The 24,192-nt window shown below is 37.7% G+C and overlaps 2 protein-coding genes across 2 annotated transcripts in view; one reads left to right on the top strand and one right to left on the bottom strand.

The window, feature by feature from the left end:
- Positions 1-1,455, bottom strand: part of LOC143886181 (DEA(D/H)-box RNA helicase family protein) — a 90,091-nt gene extending 88,636 nt beyond the window's left edge. The window contains exon 1 of the mRNA XM_077390135.1: positions 1,134-1,455. Within this exon, the coding sequence (XP_077246250.1) occupies positions 1,134-1,385 (252 nt within the window). The 5' untranslated portion in view covers positions 1,386-1,455. The remainder of the gene's footprint in view (positions 1-1,133) is intronic.
- A 1,739-nt stretch (positions 1,456-3,194) lies between these two features.
- LOC143886482 (uncharacterized) overlaps positions 3,195-24,192 on the top strand; it is a 66,716-nt gene continuing 45,718 nt past the window's right edge. The window contains exon 1 of the mRNA XM_077390462.1: positions 3,195-3,222. The gene's annotated coding sequence lies outside the window, so the exon portion shown is untranslated. The remainder of the gene's footprint in view (positions 3,223-24,192) is intronic.

Here is a 24,192-nt window from a genome sequence, read left to right as displayed (position 1 = left end):
AGAAACCCAAAAAATATAATTAAAGTTAAATTCTACAAGTGTTTCTAATTGTACATACCAAAGAAGAAGAAAAATATTTACTTTCATGTTCCAAAGAAGAAGGTTGTTGTGCGGAAGTGCCCACGAACATCTGTCATCAATCATAACTTCGATAGCTATTCCTTGGGTAATTCAGGGCCAACGGGAGTGGAAGGAGTATTCAGAGATTTGAATGGGACTGTTATCTACTTGTTCCCTGGCATGATCGGTAGATTTGATTCCAATATGGTATCAAGGCTTTTTTAGTTGGATTAAGAATTCTCAAGAGGGATTTTAGTGTTCCTCCCATCATCAAAGGCGTCTCATTGAGCGGAAGTAAAGAGTAGGAGACCTTTGAGATTAGCCTCTTCTGTCAATGAGATAGTAAGCGTTTCCTTTTCTTGTACTACAAGGTCTGCCAACGACCTTGTTGATTCGTTGGCCAAATCTGAAGCCCAGAGGGATTGTGTACGTGAAGGGCAGCCTCTGCCCCATTGTAATTTTCTTCCTTGTTTCTAATATCTTTCTTTTCAAAAAAAAAAAAGAGTTTCTAATGTAAGTTCTTGGACAGGAGGAGTGTCAGACCATTGAGATCAGCCTCTTTTATCAATTGGATAGTTGGTGTTTGTAATACTTCAGATGTTCCCTTTTCTTGTATTCCCGGATCACCCAACATCCGATCCAATGGCCTAGCCGATTCGTTCGCCGAATCTGGAGTGCAGAGCGATCGTGAATACAGGGGCAACCTTTGCCTCTTTGTAATTCTCCTCCTTCTTTCTAATATATTGCAATTATCTTTCCAAAAAATCGGTTTAAATTTTCTGATTATATAAATTATGTGTCCTACCTCATGGTATGAAATACGAAGATCCGCAACCATATCCATGTTATGGATATCTATAACTGTAAAGTTCTATCTTTGCTCCCATAGTCCATATAAATTAGTGTCTCCAAATGGAGGAAGAAGGAGAGAGATTTGAGAGAACACAACTGAGATGAAGGTGAGAAGTTGCTCAAAAACAGGAAAAAAAAAATCATGATATCCAAACGTGCCCTAAAATAAAAAACAAAAATTGATGAAAATCGAAGAGAAAGAAAGAGCAAAGAGATATTACATGCTGATCTGGTTCGGAGATTATGCTATCATCATCCTCGGCCTCATCGGGCAATGGAACAGATCGTTCTTCGAGAAGTCTGGAGATTTTGTAATCGATGGAAGTGGTGCTCTTCTGAGCATGTTCTTCTGCAACTGATTCAGAATAGGATGCGAATTCCCATGGAGATTGAGCTTCTTTGATTTCATTATCTTCTTCGTTTTCTATCTCTTCGTCAGAACTAGCAGCCTCGAATTCGAAAGTTTGGTCCATGAACAGACGAAAACGAAAAACTGGGGGAGAGTAGGGTTTTGGGAGGAAGGGTTTTGTGCCTTTTGTCCCTATGTCTAGGCCGTATATGAAGCGTTACCTAAACCTAAGCGAGAATTACCAAACAGTCCCTAGTCCTTCTACATGCAGTTTTTTTCAATAGTACATATGAGGGAATTGCTAGCCTCCATAGTGAAAGGATTTTTTTTTTGAAAGATTCATCAACCAGATTTAGATGCTTGTCTCATTACAGCTTAAGTAGGTCGTATTACAATATTCACCTTGTTTTTCAAAATGGACTGCCCACACCGTAGGATGATTTAAATCGTCGATTTGATGGGCCATGTAATAGGTTGTGCCCCATAATCATTTCCATAGGATGATCCTAGCCCTCTCATCTATAGAAGTTTCTCCATACATCGGAGGGGTAGGATCATCCTATGGAAATGATTATCGGGGCACAACCTATTTACGTTGTGGCCCATCAAATAGACAGTTTGGATCATCCTGTGGTGTGGGCTGTACAGTCCATTTTGAAAAATATGAGGTGAAATTGTAATAGAAGGGGATGCATAGAGGAAATTTTGTATTTGGAAAAAGGGAAATGTTATCACCACAACCTTATTTTGATTTTGCACAAACCCAACCTTATTTTGATATTTGCACAAACCCAGCTCTATTTTCTTCTTTAATTGGCTCATGAGATATTTTTGGGAAATGTAATAACCTTTTGATAGCTTCTTAAACACTACAGAGCCATTTGGCTACGCGGATTTCAGAATCTTGGATTTACTCAAAACACTTGACGGGAGACAAGAGGAGGAGGAGACCGTCCGTTGTTTTCTGATTTCTCGTCCTTCTTTCCTTCAGCAAGAGAGTAGGAGATCATCCCATGTTTTCGGGTTTTAGAAATCTCAATAATCTCAATATGGGGGAGAGATTTCTAAAACTTAGATTTCTTACTTAAAATCCAAGATTATAAAGAAAAGCGAAATTGATGGTCTCCTTCTCTTGTCTCCCATTGGGATTTTGAGGAAATCCAAGATTCTAAAATCTGCGTCTCCAAACAGCTCCTAAAGACAAGATGGGTTAGCGAAAATATCAAAATAGGATTGTGCTGATATCATTTCTGTTGGAAAATTAGTTTGTTGAAAATAAATTTCTATAAATTTTATTGCATTGAAATTGACTTTTCTACTCATTTTATATGGGATTTTTTTTTTCTAAAATCAATTTCTTTTTTTGTGCTTTATAGAGAAAATACACCCTACAAGACACGAATTTTCTCCATAGGAAAAAAAATCCAAAGACATTGCACACGGCTTTCCCTATGTATACATCAAAAACTAAGTTCCCTAGAAGGAACTCTAATAAACTTGAATACTCAACTGAATAAACCACTACTACATAAGCATTTCAGTATTTAAATGAATGAAAATAAAGAACCTTCGTGCTCCTCTTAGCCCTTGAGAATATAGTACAAAGTTCAAGCCGTTTGCGCCCCCTTATGTGATGGGGACTCCACCTAGCCCTATTAATGCCCCTCTTAGGTAAGTTCAATTAGTAGGGAGCCCATCTTAGCCCTTATTAGCCCCTCTCACGTAAGGGTATTTAGGGCACGTAAAGGTTTTGAAGCAAAATACGGTTTCTTTAAAGCCCCATCACTACATACTGATAAGGGCGTTTATGATGCTAGCAGCTGGCACTCTTCTGAAGGTGTCGGATCTTAAATTTTAAATAATAATAAGAAGAAGAATAATGATATGGGAGAAATTATATGGTAGCCGACCGTGTAGTAACAAGGGCGGAGAGAGAGAGAGAGGGAGAGAGAGAGAGAGAGAGAGAGAGAGAGAGAGAGAGAGAGAGAGAGAGCCTACTACCCTTGATTTGTGATCCAAGGAAAAGTAAAAAAATGGGGTTTTTCTTGGATCAAAAATTGAGGGAGGGGGGTTTACTCTCTCCGACTTTTACATGTAAAGGTCGGCCACCATATAAAATCTCATGATATGGTAACCGAGTTGAGAGTGGAAACCGAACCAGTAGCCTTTTTACATGTTAGCAACATGGTTCCTTTTGGGGAGGAAATGATAAATGCGTCCCTTTTTCATCACTTGGTGTTGGATATGTTATAATATAAGCCCATAGATAATGGACCAGGTGTAGTGGGCCCATATGGGCTGGAGCCCATTACCCTCTTAAACCCTTTAATATTTATCCTTTTAAATAGGGGCTGGGGGGTCTTTGCATTCCAAACTAGATGCATTGAGAGGAATGCTTCAAGCACAACTCATGCTTATCTTCTCCACCGACCTTTCGTCTCCCCGCCGTTCTAACAATCTTGAAGCACTAGAACCTAATTTTTGTTCGATTGAAAAAGGGCGTTGAGGTCGGAATTTTCTTCCAACTACAGACGAATTGGGGGTTTCTTCTCTGCAATTTCAGACATAATTGCTGAAATCTCTTGGCTTTGAAAAGCCTCAAAATTCGTATTTGGTGGTGGGTTTCCTCTCCCACAGAGTTAGTTCGGAATTAAGAAACCCTCGTTGGGATTACAATCAAGTTTGGGGCTGAATTGTTGGTGTGCCTCTTCTCAACAGATAGGACCGTTAGGAACTCTCGTTGAAACCCTTGTTGGGAACCCTCGTTGGAATACAAGAGAAAGAGGAACGTCTGCCTCTTAATTTATCGTTTGATCTTATCTCTCCCACCACGTAATCCAAAAAGTGTTGTGTGCTTTGTCGAATCTGGAGAAAGAAATCAACATACCCTCACAGCAGAATCAGGTATTGAAGGGTTTTGTTTTTACCAGAACAAGGACGTTTGTAGCCCCCTCATCCATTTGATATGGGCAGCCCTCCTTTTCATGGTTTTACAACACTGACTTTCTCTCTCCTATTTTGAGAAAAGATTTTGGCAATATATTTTATGTAAAGAAAGCTTCTCACGTATGGCTTTTTGGGGTTGTTACAATCTTTCTCTCTTTCTTCACTTTCTTCACTTGAGATTTTTTGGTGGAGGATTTCAACTTGGCTGCAATAGGCCATATGCTGAATTTTTTGGGCAAACTGGTTACCTCCGTACCACTTGTGATCGGTTCTTGGAACTGGTTTTTCTCAGACAAATTATCACAACTGGTTTATCACAGTTCTCAACTGTTTTCTCTACCATCGGTTAGGCAATTGAAACTGGTTCATGATATGAAATCAATTTTGTACTAGTTCATACGAATTTTGTGATCTTGCAACTAGTTTGTCGCCCACTTGGAGAGGAAGAGTGAGAACTCAGACAAGCTTGGTTCCTAGCAAATAGTTCCCAAAAGCTAGGTTCTTTCAGCTGGTTGGCTTTACCTCGCCTCAGGTTTCGCCCTGGCTGATACTTTGTTCTCACCCCCTGTAAAGCCCAATAGCTGTCAATTGGGTTTGGGTTATTACCTTGGTGGTAATCTTTTGCTGAAGGGTGTCGCATTGGCTATTAGATTTGCATATCGCAATCACCTTGCCTCGACTTTCGTTTTGGTTGGTTTGCTCTTATCTCGGAATCGGGTATTGGAGTTGGTTTGCAGTTTCTTGGCTTTGCTTTTGCGATTCGCAAATCAGGTGCACTCTTTCCAATTTGTGTTTTAATTTGAAAATAAAATGGAAAAGACTGCAATTCCCTTTGAGATGATCAAACTTCAATCGTTTGAAGGTTCAGAATTTTATTCCTGGAAGCGAAAGACTCAATTCGGTTTGAAGTACTTGAATGTTTTCCACACCGTCTTGAGTACCTTTGCTGATACAATTGAAGGTGTTAAGGAATCTCAATAGATTCGAGATGAGAATTTCTGCAAAGACTATTTGTTAAATTGTCTGTCAGACCGTCTTGCAGAAACCTATAGCAAGTTTGACACTACTAAAGATATTTGGGATAATTTAGATGCTCAATTCCAAAGGAGGAGGAATTGTCCAAGACTCATTTAGTAGACAAATTCATGGATTTCAAGTTCTAAGAGGACATAGAAATCACTCCCCAAGTTACTGATCTAGAGAATTTGAGATCTAAATTAACCAATAAGAAAATAGTAGTGTATGATTCAGTTCTTGTGAGTGCAATCATTTACAAGTTACCATCTGCATGGCACTCTTTCAAGATAGAAATGTATAGAAAGAAGGTGCAAGTGTGACTGGATGATCTCACACGATTCATTCGAATCGAAGATGAGAATAGATCTAGGAATAACTTGGAGATGTTTGTAATAGACAGCTGCTAAGACGGTGATGTATCCCAAGAAATTTCCTAAGAAGTCCAAGTCATCTAAAGGTGATGTCCCCAAGTTGGAAGCAAAAAAGACTGTCTTTAAGAAAAAGAAAGGCAAGTGCTACAATTGTGGGAGATATGGTCACTTTGCTGCATATTGTAGGCTACCTAAGATGGTTAAATCTGACACACCACAGAAGGAAGCTACTATGTTTGTAGAAAAAGCTGAGCCTAAAAGCTTTTCTGTCATGTTGGGCAAGGATAAAGCTAGTACTTCTTCAGATTGGTGGTTAAATAGAGGTGCCACATGCCATGCTTGCAACTCAAAGAAATTTTTCACTGGTATTACCGAAGTAAAGGAGACTGGTACAGTGGCTAGTGGAGCAGACATGGAGAGGTCACTCACACTGATACTGCGAACTTGGCCCTTTCTTTAGGTAAACAACTGACTATATAAGATGTGTAACTATATAAGTAGTTACTACTATTTTGGTATATGCACTTCATTTATGTGTGGTAGAGTAATTTTGATTGTTAACTCATACTATTTTGGTTGTGCATATTTGATAGATCGTATGTATAGTTTGAGTTTAGAAAATGAGACTGTTAGTTAGGATAATTCACTGCTACTTGATCCTAAGTTGTTACACAACCGATTGGGACATGTGCACTATCAGAAAATGGTCAAATTTACTAACACTCATAATACACCATTATATATGTCAATTAAGTTTGACAAGTGAAGTTTAGGTGTGATAAAAGAGGAGAAGGATATACATTAACAGGGTTCAAAGAATTATGTGCTTCTTAGAGCGTAATTCTTGAAACCACTGCTCCTCACTTGCCTCAATCATGTGACATAGCTGAGTGTGAGAACATGAAGTTAACGTAAGTGTTAAACTCCATGTTATTGCCAGCTAGCATTCCTGGTATCATTTGGGGAGAAATTACTTTAGTTGCAAGTCACATCCTAAATAGAGTGCCAAACTCAATTGCTCCTCCATTTCTTATGAGTTACAGCTTATGTCATAGAGTACCCAAGGGTTATGGTGAGGACTATGTGACCGACCATATGGAGCATCATCCATCATCCTTTTAGAAAGTGATGAGATCTAGGGACTCTTTGATATTAGCAGAAGCCATTCTTGATGAAATGAGCTCTCTGTTGCTTATCTAACCTGACAGCTAGTTGATTTGCCAAATGGGGCTAAGGCTTTGAGTTGAAAGTAAATATTTGTATGTGATTATACAAAATTTGTATGGATGTTATGATTTAACAATCCTGGTATGGTATTAATTAAGCACCTAAATTGTGACATAGAAACTCGACTAAGTTGTAAAGAGCTATGAGTTTTCTAATCAATTACTCGGATAAATGCCTTTACTATCTTTATGGTATCAAATGATGTCATAATTATTTGTTTAAATGTAGATGTTGATTCTTGTTTCAAAACTCTCTTTATGGTGAGTTACGTGGAACTAATATTGGGTAAAGAATTCAACATGATAAGATCTGGGTGTTGTTAACACCATTCTTGGTATGAAAGTAAGTTTTTAAAAGGCAAGGAATCACCCTTGACCTTTGCCATTATACTGAAAACTACTTTCCAATTGGGGATGCAGTGAGTGCAATCTGATTGAGACACCATGTAATTATACCAAGAAGCTGATCTCTAAGGAAGAGACAGTGTGTGGATCAGTTAGATTATTCTAAATTGATTGGTAGTCTCATGTATGTTATATATTGCACTAGACCAGATATAGCCTTTATAGTTGGCATACTGAGTCATTAGACTAGCAATCCTTGCCATGAGCATATGGATGCCCTTATAAAACTGGTGAGATGTTAAGAGCACTCACAAGAATGCTCAAAACTATGGTGGCTATCCACTTATTATGGAAGTTTATTCTGATGGATCATGGGGCTCAGAATCAGAGGACAGCAAATTTATTGTTGTTGTGTGGAAGTCGAATTGGAATTTTATGCTCTAGCTTCAGTTCGAAATGAAAGCTAAGGGATAAAGAATTTGATTATGGTTATGGACATTCCACTGAACCGGTTAAAGATTAGTTCTTTAGTGGATTAAGGATTAGTTCCTTATGTGTGTTTTGTGATAATCAAGCTACAACTATGGTTGTGAAGAACTCACTCTTTAATGGTAAGAGGAGATATCTTGGGCTGAGAAATGCCATGCTGAATTATCTCAAGAACACGGGATTATCACTTTCATTGATATGAAATCGAAGGATAATAGGCCGAAGCTCTCACAAAAGGGATCGTACATAGATTGAATATTCAAAACTGTAAGGAAATGGATTAAAGTCTGTATAGACAGAGGAAAATGAAGTTAAAGTCTGTGTAAGACAAGAATTAATTTATAGGTTAAAGTCTATGTGAACAAGACTTAACTTGGTTAAAGTCTGTGTAGACAGGACTTAATCTATAGGTTAAAATCTATGTAGACTCGACCTAACTTACTTTATCCATGTTATGGACTTAATCTACATTATCCATGTTAAGTTTGAATTTTTGAATCTCCCTTATGGCCCAAAGATAGGCACTTGATATGTTCTCCTAGGTGTTACAGAAGTTGTGTATCATTCCATACATAGATGATATACCCTCATTTGAGAAATTTTGTACATTCCATATATAAATGATACAACATACCTCAAGTCTGGTTATCCTTTTTGGGAAGGGTTGGACATTCCATACATAGATGATCAAATTTAACCCAATCAGAGATAAGATGACTGTTTCATTCTAAGGAAACATGATATGGTTCTTTGCAAATGAAACTATTTTGGTTTTTTTTTTTTAGTGAAACTTTATAATTATGATGAAATAGTTCTTTAATAATGCAAAAGAAGCCATGATGTTGTTGGTCTTGTTCTTTATTGAATTTGTTCATTATTGAAACTTGACCATAATGCCTATGATGAGAGTAATACTGATACCTTTTTCAGCCATTTTAGAAGAGTACTAAATTCTTATGATAGAACTAGTTACTTTCGTGAATTATTGGGTTGTACTAAGTTCTTTAAGTAGAACTAGATACTTTCTGTGGACCCCGATCCGAGGACGGTGAGGGAACGGGTCCCTAACACCCTCTGGATCATCCACGTGTGTGGATAGCTCTACAAAGGAACTCTCAAAACGGATGCCACCCTCATAGCATAGCACGAGTGGTGATACAAAACGAATGAGATATGTCTTGATTAGGAGCCAAGGCTCGAAACCGAGACATACCTAAAATAAACTCAGAGTCGCCATCCATGGATATGCCATGGAACCCTAAAATCAAATCCTCTGTGCAATGGATAACCAGAAATATATATAGGTTCGTGCCTTGTTACGAATGGAGAAGGTCTGAGAGCACCCCAAATTCGTCCGAGTACAAGCACTTGGTCTCTTATGCCATTTATTATTAATTCCAAAGAAGTTTGGGTAAAAATCATGTGAAATGGGAACAATCCTCAGGAGTCGTCTACCTAAGCATGCATTTCCTGAGGATAAAAATAATAAACACATATAAAATAAAATGAAAGATGTGTCACCTAAGTATAGCTAGGTTATGAGTGACATGCCTAATAGGTGTCTAAGTTCTAATGTGCGAACACATGCAAGCTACAACTAAAGGTATAGGATCAGTACAAAAAAGTAAGAAAACATATCATACAATAACTACACAACAAATCCTAAGACTCTAAATTATTAGCCCGAGTCCTCGGATGGTCTGGTATTCATCCAAAGAATCCTACGTATCCCCGCCTCCACGAGAATCAAGGCAACGTAGTTCTTCGCGCCTATTCTAAGCTAGGATGCCTAAGACACCTAGCTCTATATCATAGACTCGATCTAAAAGACCGGACCAATTATTAAAGTTTATTGTACGATTATTTAAATTCCAGTGAATTGTGGATTTTAGGACACCCTATATGCCCTAACTAAATGCAGATTAGCCCTAGGCTAATGCAGGTGGTTCCTACAACCTATGTGTAACTAGGCTGTGTTTCCTAAGGAAAACAAAGGGTGGACTAGCGTATCCTATTCTAGTCATCACTCGGCGATGTGGATCGCCGACTGACCGGACGGAGGCGCTCCTATAACTCTAGGACAGACCCCTAACTCTAAAACAAGCACACAACAAACAAACAAACAAACAAACAACCTATCAAAAGAAACACCTAACTCTAAAACTCTCTATCTAGGAGAAACTCCTAACTCTAAAGGGAGATCTTTTGAAAAACAAGGTTTTAAAGATTTTTGAAGAAAGTTTAAAATATTATTTACAAAAAGTTTGGCTGGACTTGGGATATAAATCCCAAGCTGCACTACGTACCTCGGAAGAGGATCAAGCCAACGTAGTTCGAAATGAACTCTCATGACTAAAACCTAACACTTCAAATGATTTAAGGGTTTTAATATTTTTCAAATGTTTTTGATATTTTTAAAGTTTTTCAAATGTTTTTGACATTTTTAAAGTTTTCAAATGTTTTTGAGTTTCGAATTTCTGGTGTTTTTTGAGATTTTAAAATATTCCAATGCTTTTGGATTCTTAAATGTTTTCACCCTTCAAGGGGACACGCAAGCATAACCACAAACTAGGGCAAAGCCCTAAATCAAAAGGAAAAACCCCGAACAAACAACAAGCGTCTCAAAGAGACGAACCACAACACATAAAGAATTGCCCCAAGAACAGAGAAAACGAATCTAAGATCTCAAACAAGCAAAGCTCTAATAAGACTGAGTTAGTCTCTAATCAAAGTATTCAATGACAACTCTAAAGGAGAAACTCCTAATTAAATAACACTAAAGAGGGAATACAACTGAGATAGAGGCTCTCGAACAATACCAAGAAAAGATGAAAGAGTCGAAGACTCTCCGATAATATCGCTAAAGAGACGAAAGCGTCAAAGACGAATGAGTCAAAGACTCTCTAATAATACCAACTAAGAGACGAAAGCGTCAAAGACGAATGAGTCAAAGACTCTCTAATAATACCAACTAAGACAACTGAGCCAAAGACTTTCTAATAACACTATCTAAAGGACGAGTGAGTCAACGACTCTCTAACAAAAAATCACTAAAGAAGACCAATGAGCCAAAGGCTCTCTAATACTACAACTTAAAGGAGGAATGAGTCAAAGACTCTCTAAAAAAGGAGCTGCTCTAATATAAGGCTAGGTAAGCCTTCTAAAAATGGAAACCCTCAAATGAGACAAGGCTTGTCTCCAAATAGGGGCTCCACAAATGAGGCAAGGCATGCCTCCTAGGGGTACACTATTTGTCAAAATCAAGGCAACCTCCCTGAGGGTAGGCTCCAAATGAGGCTTGACTCCAAAGGAGCAAGGCCAAATGAGACATAGCATGTCTCCTAGTAGGGGGTACAAATTGGGATACAACTTAAGAAGGGTTCTATCAACGAGGCAAGACCCGCCTTCTACGGGTAAGCCCTCTAATATGACCAAGGTTTGCCTCAAAGGAGGAGCTCCTTAAGAGACAAAGCACGTCTTCCTAAAAAGGCAGGCTCCAGCTAGCGCTATCATTGCCCTTACAATGAGAAGGGTTCTAATGCTTAAAAGGCGTCTAAAAGACTAGGCAAGTCTACTCAAAGAATGAGGGGTGCACCCTTTTTGGACTATGCAAGTCCCCTAAGGATAATGGGCTTGGGCTAGCGCCTTCATCGCCCTTAAAGAAGAAGGGAGCCTAAAAACAAAGCGATAATTTCAAATCACAGCAATTCTTATGAAAACAATTAATGCTAAGCCAAGAATGAATTACAATTATAAAGTATACAATTTATAAGGACATAAGTTATATAATAAATATACATCGACTATATGCTCTTTAACTCAATCCAAATTGCAATTATAAAACCTGTAAAATATAGGGCAGCAGCTATGCAGCAGGTATGTGCTTTTAGCTCAACTAAAATCATAATTTTAAAGTAATGAAATTATGGGGCAGCAGATATGTGATTATGGACAGCACATATGCACTTTTAAATCAATTGAAATCACAATTATAAAGTGTAGAAATTATGGGGACAGCAACTACGCAATTATGGACAGCACATATGCACTTTTGAATCAACTGAAATCATAATTAGAAAGTGTAAAAACTATGGGACAGCAGCTATGCAAAGATGAAAAGCACATATGCACTTTTAAATCTAAACAACATCACAACTATAAAGTAATAACGTGTAGGATAATAGCTATATAGTGCAGAATAGCATTTATGTGCTCTTTAATCTAATTAGAATCATTTCTTTAAAGCATACAAGCCATAGGATAACAATTATGCAGTGATGAATATCAGGCCAATGCTCTTATCTCACTCAAAGTTTTAACAATTAAGTGCGTGACTAGTGAGGTCATAGCCGTATGCTTTCTATGGGGGATTTACTAATAAGACAAAGAATGTCATCTTAATAAAAATCAATTTTTCCCTTTTAATCCTACATCCGTAAATGCAAAATAGATAACAAACTCTCACCACAGTCCTTACAGAAATATGGAATGGGGAGGTAGCATTATTATTATAGATAACAATATTGCTATTTAGTTTTTTTTTTTTTTTAAAAAAAATCTATGGTGAATATCATTCCCAACAGCAGCTACATCATTTGAACCCAATAAACAACCTTTATATAATGGAAAATCAAATTGTTAAACCACTTAGCTCATTTAAACAAGTGGACATAAAGCATATGACTGGATGCAAAGAAACAAAGAGAAAATAAAGAGGCTTTGAACACTTTGAGGACACCATATGCATCTTATCCATTTGTTTTCAGGGACTATTATATAGATATTACAGTTAAATATTCCTACAAGCTCATTAAGAGTGTAATCCTTATAATCTTCACAGTTTTCTCAATGAAACACACAAGACTAATAATACTATGGATATGAGACTACAGATTTGAAGCACATTTCATTGCAGGCTCAATTTTTATCTGTTTGTGACAATGATTTCATTTCTTTTATTTGGTGGTGGGCACTGATCTATCCAATTGTCCCTTCAGGTAAGGGAGATGCCAAATGCATTGATATTACCTCGCAATGCAGATTACAGTGAAGAAATATGGATGAAAATAAGGGAGAAATCTGTTTGTATGTTGCAGACTTCTTTTTTTTTTTGATGGGAGTTTTTCCAAAAGATGCCATTTCTGACGAGGATGATGAAAACAGTGACATTGAAATCGAAAGCGAGCAAATTGGAGAAACAAGAGAAAGAAGCTTAGATGGCAGATAAAAGCCAGGTGAGTCCACAATACAGCCATAAACAGGGTATCAATAAATTGTAGTCCCAAGTTCAGTCTCAAGGTTCAAGTGTATCTCGAAATACATCTACTTGATATGAAGGCAGGGTTAGCAGGTCAGGTAAGAAGAGTAAAAAGAGGCCTATTTGCCGTAAATTACAACAAAAGTCAGATGACCCTTCTGCATTAGAAAGAGATAGAAATTGTACCATTATTTCCTCATGAGAAATTAAAGACAACACCTAGAGGACTATAGAATAATCCCAAACTGGACATAGTTTATTATTTCAGTCATCACATCTTTAAGTCATATGCTTTAAACATCATATATATAAACAACATCTAATGCAATCATAATTATGTAGTCAATCAAAATTAACAGTGAAATCACTCTTGATAATGTAATGGAAAGATCAACTAGCTAAAAACCCAAAGAATTAGTAAGATCTAAAGCTTTAAAATAGTCTCTGGCTTTCGGAGAACGAAAAAGAAAACAAATACCTAGGAGTAAGGTAGGGAAAGATCCAAGTCATTGCTGGAATCACAAGATTGTTCAACTCATATGAAATTACAGGGAACTATACATGAGGAAATGAAATCAAAGAGATTCAACAAGTTTATAAAGGATTCCAACAACATATCTGGAACTCCAATAGATAAATAAATAAATAAAACTAAGAATAAATTCAAAATCTGCACATTATTGGTTCCGTACTTTTTATGGTCATTACACAAGAATTATCGTGAAAGATCTCCACAAGTCTCAAAACAAAATCACCATTGTACACTCTCAACAATCATCAGAGAAATCACCTAATAATTAACAAAATGAAATTAAATTTGAAGAAATCAAAGATCAATGACTTGATCTCGAAATATTGATGCGAAAACTACTTCGATACACACACAAACAAATACGCAGATCTAGCCTATGAACCAAACACTTTTAGGAATAATTATACAATCCACAAACCAAGACAAGAACAAAATAATACCTGAGTTTTTTGTATTTTCACAACAAGCAGCACCTTTTCCCCTTGCTTTCCTTTCTTCTTTCAAATTTACAATCCTCTTTTCAAACCTCCAGATCAATCAGATCCCAAATTCTAACCACCTGACCAAATTCCAATGAAATCACCAGATCTAGCTAATTATTTACGAAGAAAACATGGTTAGATCTGGATCATAAACGATCGGATCTAGAGAATTTTCAAATTAAAGTTTCAGATCCGAGAACCTGGCCGGAAAATCTCTGGAGCTTGACCGGGGAAAATGGAGTCTGCCGGATTTTAGGATCGCAATGGCCGGATCTAGGATTTCGCAACTCGGATCTAAAGTTTAAAGGATAGAAACAAGGTTTAGATGAGATAGAAAGAGAAGATAATGACAGTAGAACTTGAAGAAGAAGATAATAAATGATTTAATGGGGGAAATCGACTGACCGGAGAGGATCAGAGATCGGAAATAACTGGAATCTGGCAAATCTGATCGGAGAAGACGATCGAAGGGATAGATCTGGAAATTTCAACTTCTCTCTCTCTCTCTCTCTGAATTTCAAACAAAGAAATCTCAGATCCCCTTCTTAATCTCTTTTTAGATCTTTTGACGGAATATGACCGGAGCTTTTAGGAGTAGATGATCGGAGAAGACGATCGGAGGGGAGGAAAACCCAAATTTTTTTTTATTTCTCTGCTTCTTTTCACGAGAAATAGAACAGTGATCTTTCTCTTTTTGATTTTTTGTTTATATATAAAAAAAAATGCTGATATTCGCACCCTCACTTGATGAGGCGCGCGGAAAAGGATGAGGCGCGCCCGCCACTTTTGTCCTATTCGGCCCGGGCGCGCCCATCGCAGGATAAATCACCCTCCTTCTCAACTTTATATTTAATGGCTTTATAAATACACCCCCCGGTGCAGATAATTCGCCCCCCTTTTGGCCTGCACTGCGCTCACTCTCTTGGCTCGTTCGCTGAGCAAACGCGCTCGGATCTCGACGAAATTTTACGGAGACCTACGGGAGACCTTAAGCTACCCTAGGGTTCAATTTAGGACCCCAGCTCACTGAGTTGACAAGGTTTCACATCAACGCTACGAATTTGGGTCCGGTCAAAATGGGGTGTCTACACTTTCATGCGTGTAATTTATGTTTTACACATTTGGTTGGATTCATTTTCATGAAATTCATATGTGATAATTCATAGGGATTGGCGAAAAAGGAGGAGCTTGTCTTGTTTTTTGATTTTAATAAGGATGACTTACTAGATGAGTAAATCGTCTAAAGTCATGAAGACTGTAATGCTTCATTTCAGTATGTGTATAGAGTTCACTTGTGTGTGAAACTTTTTATATAGAAAGTTCACTTGAAAGTTCACTTGTGTGCGAAACTTATTTTTGGATCTCGATGAGAATCATACCCCATGAATGAATTCATCAAAGATCAGTAGTGGTTCACTTATATGTGAAACTACTTTTTTGGCTGAGTTTAGATTGTTGTATATCTATAACTCTTGGTTTGTCATAAAAGGATTTATGTTTTCAGTTGGATTACAGATCTTTTATGATATAGACCATATGGTGATGTTGATGATTCAAAATTTTGTTTGAACATCACACTATCTATCTGTTGGATTGTACTATATGTAGAACATAGGATGAGATTGTTGGATATGTTCTAATATGAGCCCATAGATAATGGACCAGGTGTAGTGGACCCATATGGGCTGGAGCCCATTACCCTCTTAAACCTTTTAATATTTATCCTTTTAAATAGGGGCTGGGGGCAACTGTCTTTGCATTCCAAACTAGATGCACTGAGAGGAATGCTTCAAGCACAACTCATGCTTATCTTCTCCACCGACCTTTCGTCTCCCCACCATTCTAACACTTGGGACACTCAGAGCAGTGTATCAATGACTGCAGAGGGGCTATTGTACTTCACGTCAGAAGGATTCAATGGATTTGATTGCCATGTACACTGCAGGTGGGTGTCCCATGTGATGAAAAGGGGCACATTTATCATTTCCCTTTTTTAGCTTTGCCTTCAATTTCAAAAAATAATAAGAATAATGATGCGGTGATCGAGTTGGGGACCGAGAATGAAGACCAAACCAGTAGAAAGGTTTGATCTGTAAACCAAGTGACCCATTCATTTGGCTTGGCATTAGTAAAGCCTCTTAAGCAATTCTCCAAGCACCGATTAAGCACTTCAGTTCAGCTATCTAACTGAGGATGATAGGAAGAGCTCATTTGTAAGCGAGTTCCTTAAAGTCAAAAAAGCTCTTACCAAAACAATGGATTTACTATGAGAGAAGGGCGGCCCATATATGAAATCCATCAGTATTTATGTCTATACAAGATCAAGAATATGCAATGACTGAAGTAAACCTGGCGACGCAGTGTTTTCATATTTCTGGCTTTGTCAAACATCTCATTCTCTCACCATATATATGTTTGACATGTTTGTGCAACTCACACCAATAGAAAGATGAAGTGGCCATTTTTATGGTCCTTTCATAGCCTTAATGTCCTCCAATGGGTGTTTCATGCGGCCCTTTTCAAGGTCATTTCATAGCCTTAATGTCCTCTAGGAGGTGTTTCATGCGTCTCCTTGATGATAAGGTTCCCTAGACTCGATGTTGGCCCTATAACCATGCTACCCTTTCGAAATAGAATCCCACCTTCTTAATTAAAATTTTGACAGTCTACAAGACTAGCTTATATCGTCTTGATCAACTCAAGAAGATAAGGATCAATCCACGTTTCAGTCCTAATTTGCTCAAGCCAAGTCGGTAACCGAGTCGACAAGGCCAAGAGCTCTCCTTCGTACGTGCGAGGCAAAGCATCAACCATTGTATTTTATTTCTCCTTTTTGTACCCGATGATGTAATCAAAACCAAGTAACTTTGACAGACCTCGGTGTTGAGTGGTTGTTGCCACTCACTGCTCAAGTAAGAGTTTTAAGCTTTGCTAGTCAGTCTTGATTACAAATGGTCATCCCATGAAATAATGTCTCCACATCGAAAACAACATTGATAGCCAACAACTTTTTTTTCATAAGTAGACAAAGATAAGTTGCTTCCATGTAGTGCTTGACTTAGGATGCATTATGACTTATTTCCTGCAGGAACACACCTTAAATACCCAATCCGAAGGCATCACATGCAATGATAAAGGGTTTGGAGAAATTGGTCAAGGCCAAAATGGGTGCTACAATCATTTCTTAAGCTAGGTGTTTTTTGCATCCCGATTCCATCCCCATGAGCCTTTCGTGAGTAGTGTCGTAAGAGGAGAAGCCAGCTTCCCACTATCTTTTATGAACTTGCAATAGTAACCAATGAGATCGAGGCACCCATGTAAGCCTCTTGGAGATGTAGCACACGGCCAATCCAACATGGCTGATATTTTATTTTGGCCTATCGCAACTCCTTCATATGAACTAGCATTGCTAAGATACTCCACCTTCTCACATCCAAACATGCATTTGGATTCCTTTGCATATAAGTGGTCGGTACGAAGAATATCAAGTGCAATTTGTAGATGCTCTAAATGCTCTTCCCGGGTACAACTATAGGCTAAGATCATCGAAGAAGACGAGGATAAATTTTCATAAGTACAGCCGAAATACTTCATTCACAGGGATCTGAAAAGTTGATGGGGGATTAGTGATGCCAAGTGGCATCGTTAAGAACTCATAATGCGCCTCATGTTGGAGTGTATGCCCTAAAAATTAGTCATTGTTGTATATCAATGAAATTTGCGACATTTATTGGGTATTATTAAAGGAATTTGCGATGTGCTTTTATATTGACATGTGTTTCTCCTTCCGCAAAGGTAGGATTATCATGCCAATGGATTCAAGATCTTGGGAGGAGGCAAGATATGATATCTGAGATCTTTGCAAACATAAAATATTCCTGGCTGGAGCCGAAGCTGGACATCTCTTCCCGTACACAACAATCATTAGGCCTTGCCTCTGTACACGAATTGGAGTGGCTTATCTCGGCTATTAGGTACTGGACCATAAGCAAACAACGTGGGTGCAGTGAATGGTTCACTCACTGATCTGGATCAATTTATGTTAGGCCCAGGTGTATAATGGAAACCCAAGAGGAGGGGGTGATTTGGGTTTTAGAAGATCTTTGCCCTTTTGAAAACTTAGGGCGTGTTCGGCAACCATTCTCTTTTTTTCCTATAGAATCGGGCGGAAACGGGTAGATGAGATTTCAATGGGATTAGTGGGGGTTTTAAATGATTTTGAAGGGGACGAAGTTGACAGGAAATAGTTTGCAGCTTTATTGACTTGGGATTATAGGATTTGAAAAAGAAATGAACACATGCACAAATCCGCCATAAGAGTTGTGGAGAAGCTTTTTATCAAATCATTCAAGAGAGAAAAAGGGGATGGTTTTGGGTGTTCAGGAGTAAGGAGAGATGAGAGGAAAAAAGGTAGCAGAGAGAGAGAGAGAGAGAGAGATCTTACTGATTCCCATTCTACAGTTGGTAAAGGGAGCGAATGGAGATTTATAGGGGAGAATTTTTCATGGATGGCAAAAAAGGGTAAAAGACCTAGCCATATCATAAAAATTTAGAAAATTTTGGTGATTGGCATAGAAAATCAAGTGATTGAATTATGGTGATGTACAATCTAAAAAGACAATTTTGCCCTCAGCTGCAAATAAAGCATATAAAATATGTCTTCTTCATCTTCTCCTATTGTTGAAAAAATGAGGATTAAGGGTCCGATGACCCACTATTGTTGAAAAAATTGTATTGTGCACAATTGATATAATATATCCTTTTTTTTGTTACCTTGGGACAACCCTCTCATTTTTAGGGAGGCCTCTAAGGCAAGGTTTTGAATTTCGGTTTCGGTATGCGTTTCGCCCTTAAGCTAACCGAAATTTCAAAATTTCGGCTGAAATCTAGTGCACAATTAAAAAAATAATATTTTTAATACCAAATCTCGGGCGAAATTGCCGAAACTTAGGCAAAAAATTCGGAAATTTCGGGCTCGGCACACCATGAAAAAAACCATATTTAAAAAAAAAAAACCAAATCCTTGTAATTTTGGGCGAAATTTCTCTCATTGGCTGCTAGCATGCTACAATTCCTATTGGGGAGCAACCAATTTACGTTTCTATCCATCAAATGGAAGGTTTGGATCATCCTATAGTGCAAGCTGTATAGTACTGTAGACACCCCATTTTGACTAAACCCTACACCTTCCCAGCTCGTGCCAAATCCATCCGAATCTCAGCATTAGGGTCCCAAACTTCACCCTAGGCTAGATTCGGGTCTCTTTTAACCCCCTGCAAAATTTCATCATGATCTGAGCGCGTTTGCCCAGCAAACGGGCTGAATTGGTGTGTGTAGTGTAATGGGGGGTGGCCCACTAGGTTTTTCATTTTACCTAAAAATCTATGTACTTTAGGGAAAATTCAAGTTATCCAAAGATCCTAAGTACCCATGAATACATTTTTGGAAACCTTAAGACCCCAGAAAAATCCCTGCAAAATTCCAGAAAGATCCGACGAAGAAATTTGAAAAAGACAAGTGGAGTTAGTGCAGTTATCAGGAAGCAGGGGGTGCATTATCCTGATAGGGTCGCACATTTGTGCGCCTATCAATTTGAGTGTAAATATCGATTCCACCATTTTCTATAAATAAAAACTTAAACTCATTTTCTAAAAAAAAAAAAACAAGATTTGATTTCTAAACCCTAGCAGAGCGAAAATTAGAGAAAGAGAGATCCCAAATTTCGATTTCCATCGCTCATCTTCGCCGGCCGACCATTTTTCACTTCACCACCGGCTATACTCCGGCAAGTCTCCGACTAAAACCCCAGGGCTACCTCTTTTCTTCCTTTAGTTACTCTATTCTCTGCAAATTGTTCTTTTGGGGTTGATTTTCAGCTTCTTTTCATCTTAGACCTTAGAAAATACCTTATTTTCTTCATCACAAACCCTAACATTATAACCTTCATCCAAACCCTAGATTACACTTCCTAACTTCGAATCAAGATTATAAAATCTTAGATCCAACTTTTCCTCTGCAAAATCTGTCGATTTCATACCCTAACTTTAGTAAATCTCCTTTAAATCTGTGAAAAGCGTCAGATCTACTCTCCTCCGTTGCTTGATCTCATAGATCTGTTTTTAGAAGACCTAAATTTTTTCGATTTTCTGGGCTTAAAACCCTAACCGAGCCTTTTCTTTTCCGGCCAGACTTCCCGGCAAGCTCGCCAGAACTCCGGTTTCGTTTCTACTGCTTTCCGGTCATACTCTGACAAGCTCCGGCCAGTCAATACCTTGATCTATTGTTCTTTCAAAATAGTGAAGAGGAAGGAATATATTAGTAGATTGATTACTAAAATCAGAGGCAAAAACAAAGAAATTGAAGGTGCAGAGTCTGTTGTTTCATCAGAATTTTAAGCTTGAGAAGAAAAGAGTAAAAGCGCAAAAGAGGTAAGAGCTCTGTACAGCAATGTTCTGTAAATTACGCTATGATTATGAGATTTTCTTTTGTGATTTGTCTAAAATAACGTCTGTACAAATAATTTCTCTGTAAATTAGCATTTTCGCTCACTTGATGGTTAATCTATGAACTGAAAGGGTAGGATTTTTATTTTTAGGATCAGAAATGTCAATGTTCAGATTTTTAGTTGAAAATTCCATGATATCTCTGATAGATTTTCATCGTAATATCATCATCGTTATCGTTGATTGGATGAAATCAGTTCTTGATAAATTGATTGTCACATATGTGTATAGATATTAGCTAAGGTGTGTCCCTTTTAGTTATTGATATAGATTATCATGAGCAATTGAGCCGGATAGGGATTCTTAATTATGGAATCTGTCCATCAGTGAGTTAATTGTCTGTGTTTATATGTTTATGGATCTCCACTGTGTGATTTTTCTTATATAGCTTGTTTCTTCATCTATTCTTTTAGAATATTAAAAGATCTGTTCATTGAGAATGTATCATGTGTTTTTGAAGTTCATTATTACATTTAGTATATTGACTGGTTTCATTTTGAGTGGTACTTATGATTTTTATATTCCAAACTTATATATCAGGCTCTTAACTGGCATAAATTGAAATATATATGCTTGAGATATTAGTAATATGGGCGTTTTCATATAATCTTGGTAGTATCCAGAGAGGATAGATAACAATGATTTATGATTCAAATCAAGAGGGTTCGTTTGTAGTCTTTGAAATTCAAATGCCTTTCTTATTTGATTAGTAAATTATCCTACATAGGTTGAATTATTCTCTACTTAAGTTTATATAATTGCCAGGTTTTTTATTGGAATCATTTTACATATGTAATATAAATATTTTCATAGAAATTTTTAAAAAGTAAGTACCGATTGTTTATGGTCACATGGATATAGCTACTAGTTTCAGGGGTTTGGTTTTTATCAGGTTTTACATTCAAGCTCTATTCCCATATAGTTTAGTTCCTTGTAGGTTTGAATGGCCATACATTATATGCATACCGTCCATATATTTCTTGAATCAAATGATAAAGATTTTGTAGTCCCTGTTTGAACCCTGTTTTAGATCAGCTCTTGAATCCTAAATCCAGCGATGAAATATTTTCCTGGTTCAGCCCCTGTTTTGTTTCAACTCATGAGTTGATAAGATTTTATATAGCCCTTTTTCCAACCTAGTCACCTTTTGATCATCATCTTCTTTATTATCCATTTCAGCCTTAAAATCTTCATTTTATACCTTCAAAAGAGCAATGACAGGGAGCAGATTTATAGGTTGTAAATTTGTCCAGTTCATATAGTTCAATGCCTGTAAGACTAGTGCTTATTAGTGCTTATATAGATCATTGTTTGTTAATTTAGTGTTCCCTTTTATTACTAGCATTACATGTATTGGTATTGCACAAATTCTGTTTTTCTCTTTACATATGGTACTACAAGTTGCGCAAAATACAATTCATGGACCGAAGGTTTGTAGAATTGGTTTATCTAGTTGTGGACAGGTTTATCTTCTGTATGCTTATAAAATCAGACTATCTAATTCAATCCATGTCTTGTGAGCACATTTATTTACAGTCCAGTACTTATAAATTTAATACTTCTTTTTCATACTAAGTTTTGAGTTAGGGTTCGAAGACGGTAATAAATGAATTGTTCAGGTGAGTTTATCTCGAAGCTTATTATACTCATTTTTTTTTTTTTTATTTATTTAAATAAATTGTTTAAATAGGAAGAAGGAGATCAGATGACTACTCTATTCGATATTATCGACATGAGTACTGTCTGATTTCAAGGCGGGATGTAGAAATATTATCATGTGTATTTGATATCAGATGATTACTTTAGCATCATCTGATTTCATTGGAGTCCCCATATTGGGGTGATGTGTATGGTTGGGAATAGAAGTGTTTGATATTGTTTACTTTTACTTTATTAGGCTATCCAGCGGCTGGTCTGGACTAATTAATATTGTTTATCATTTTATGATTGCTATGTTCTTGAAAATTCTTCTTTGCTTAGCACTTGATGTATTTTTATAAGAATAGAATGAAATTTACAACTATCTGGTAGCCTTTTTCTTCTCTCTTTGATAGACTAACACAGTCTTTTAGATTTTTGTTAAATTTCTTTAGATGCTAGAATCCCTTATCATTGCAAGGGCGATGAAGGCGCTAGCCCAAGCCCATCTCTAGGGGGACTTGCACAGTCCAAATAGCATTCTATTTTCTCAAAAGACTTGCCTAGTCTTTTAGATCCAAATCTTTGGAGACAGGCATTGTCTCATTAATGAATCAACCTAAGTTAACCTCTAGTCTCATAGGTTTTAAACCCTCCTTTTTGTGCGTTGTTTGGTTTTGGAAGAACACCTTGCTCGGCTTGGCATCATACCCCTTACCTTATGGGTATTGGGTTGCACATTTGTTGCACCTTAGGGCTAGGTAGCTGTCCGGCCCGGTTGAGTGTTTTACCTAAACCAAATATGCACAAGGTCTCTTTTCCTTGTTAATATTTTTCTCTATCCTACCTCTGTGTCTAAGAGACTTACCCAATCTCATTCTCTTACTAAACCTCCTCTTTGTGCGTCGTTCGGTTTTGGGAGAACACCTTGCTCGGCTTGGCAACATACCCCTACCCTTATGGGTATTGGGTTGCACATTTGTTGCACCCTAGGGCTAGGTAGCTGTCCGGCCCAGCTGGGTGTTTTACCTTTGCCAAATATGCACAAGGTCTCTTTTTCCTTATTACTTGTGAGCTTTATCTTAGTTTGATAGTCCACTAGCATAGGAATCCGTCCTTAGTCTAGAGAGTCAGTCCTCCTGTTCAGGAATCAAATTCTATCATCATAGGGGTTAGGATTTTATCCAACCTTTCATCAGATCATGTTCTTCTATCCGCTCTTGCAAGGTATAGGATGCTGTCCAACCCTTGCAGAGTCGTGTTTCTGTTCATTCCCCCCGCAAAGCATAGGATGCTGTCCAACCTTTGCGGGATATCAGGAGTCTGTCTTCCCTTTATGATGATAGGATTCAGTCCTCTCGTGTCAAAAACATCAAAAACATCTAAAACACCAAAAATCTCAAAAATCTTGAGTCATTAGGAGAGTAGTTAGGAATTCTGTTCCGAACTACGTTGGTTTGATCCCTTTCAACAGGGTACGTAGTGCAGCTTGGGATCCACATCCCAAGTCCAGCCAAACCTTTAAAAATAAGCATTTTAAATCTTTCAAAAATTACAAAAATCCTTCAAAATATTGTTTTCTTCGAAAAGATCTTCCTCTAGAGTTAGGAGCATGTCCTAGTTAGAGAGTTTTTGAGTCGGGAGTTGCTCCCTTGTTCGTTGTTTGTTTGTTGTGTGTTTTATTTGTTTGTGTTAGAGTTAGGAGTGAGTCCTAGCTAGGAGTTTTACGCCTCCGTCCGGTCAATTGGCGATCCACATCGCCAATTGATGACTAGGTCTAAGATGCGATAGATCCTACTGTTTTCTTAGGATATACAGCCTAGCTACACATAGATTATAAGAACCACCTGCATTAGCTTAGGGCTAACCTGCATTTAGTTAAGGCATATAGGGTGTCCTAAAATCTACAATCCATTGGAATTTAAATAATCACACAAAAAGCTTTAAGAACTAGTCCGGTCTTTTAGATCGAGTCTAGGATAGAGGTCTAGATGTCTTAGGCATCACAGCTTAGAATAGGTGCGAAGAACTACGTTGCCTTGATTCTCGTGGAGGCGGGGATACGTAGGCTTCTTTGGATGAACATCAGATCATCTAAAGACTCGGGCCTAGGTATAGATTAGAG

The sequence above is a fragment of the Tasmannia lanceolata genome, unplaced genomic scaffold (assembly GCF_043159265.1).
Source record: "Tasmannia lanceolata isolate RefF3 unplaced genomic scaffold, GAP_Taslan_0.1 ptg000011l, whole genome shotgun sequence".
NCBI classification, from domain to species: domain Eukaryota; kingdom Viridiplantae; phylum Streptophyta; class Magnoliopsida; order Canellales; family Winteraceae; genus Tasmannia; species Tasmannia lanceolata.
The sequence above is the reverse complement of the archived record's forward strand: the minus strand, read 5'-3'. Positions and strand labels throughout refer to the sequence as shown.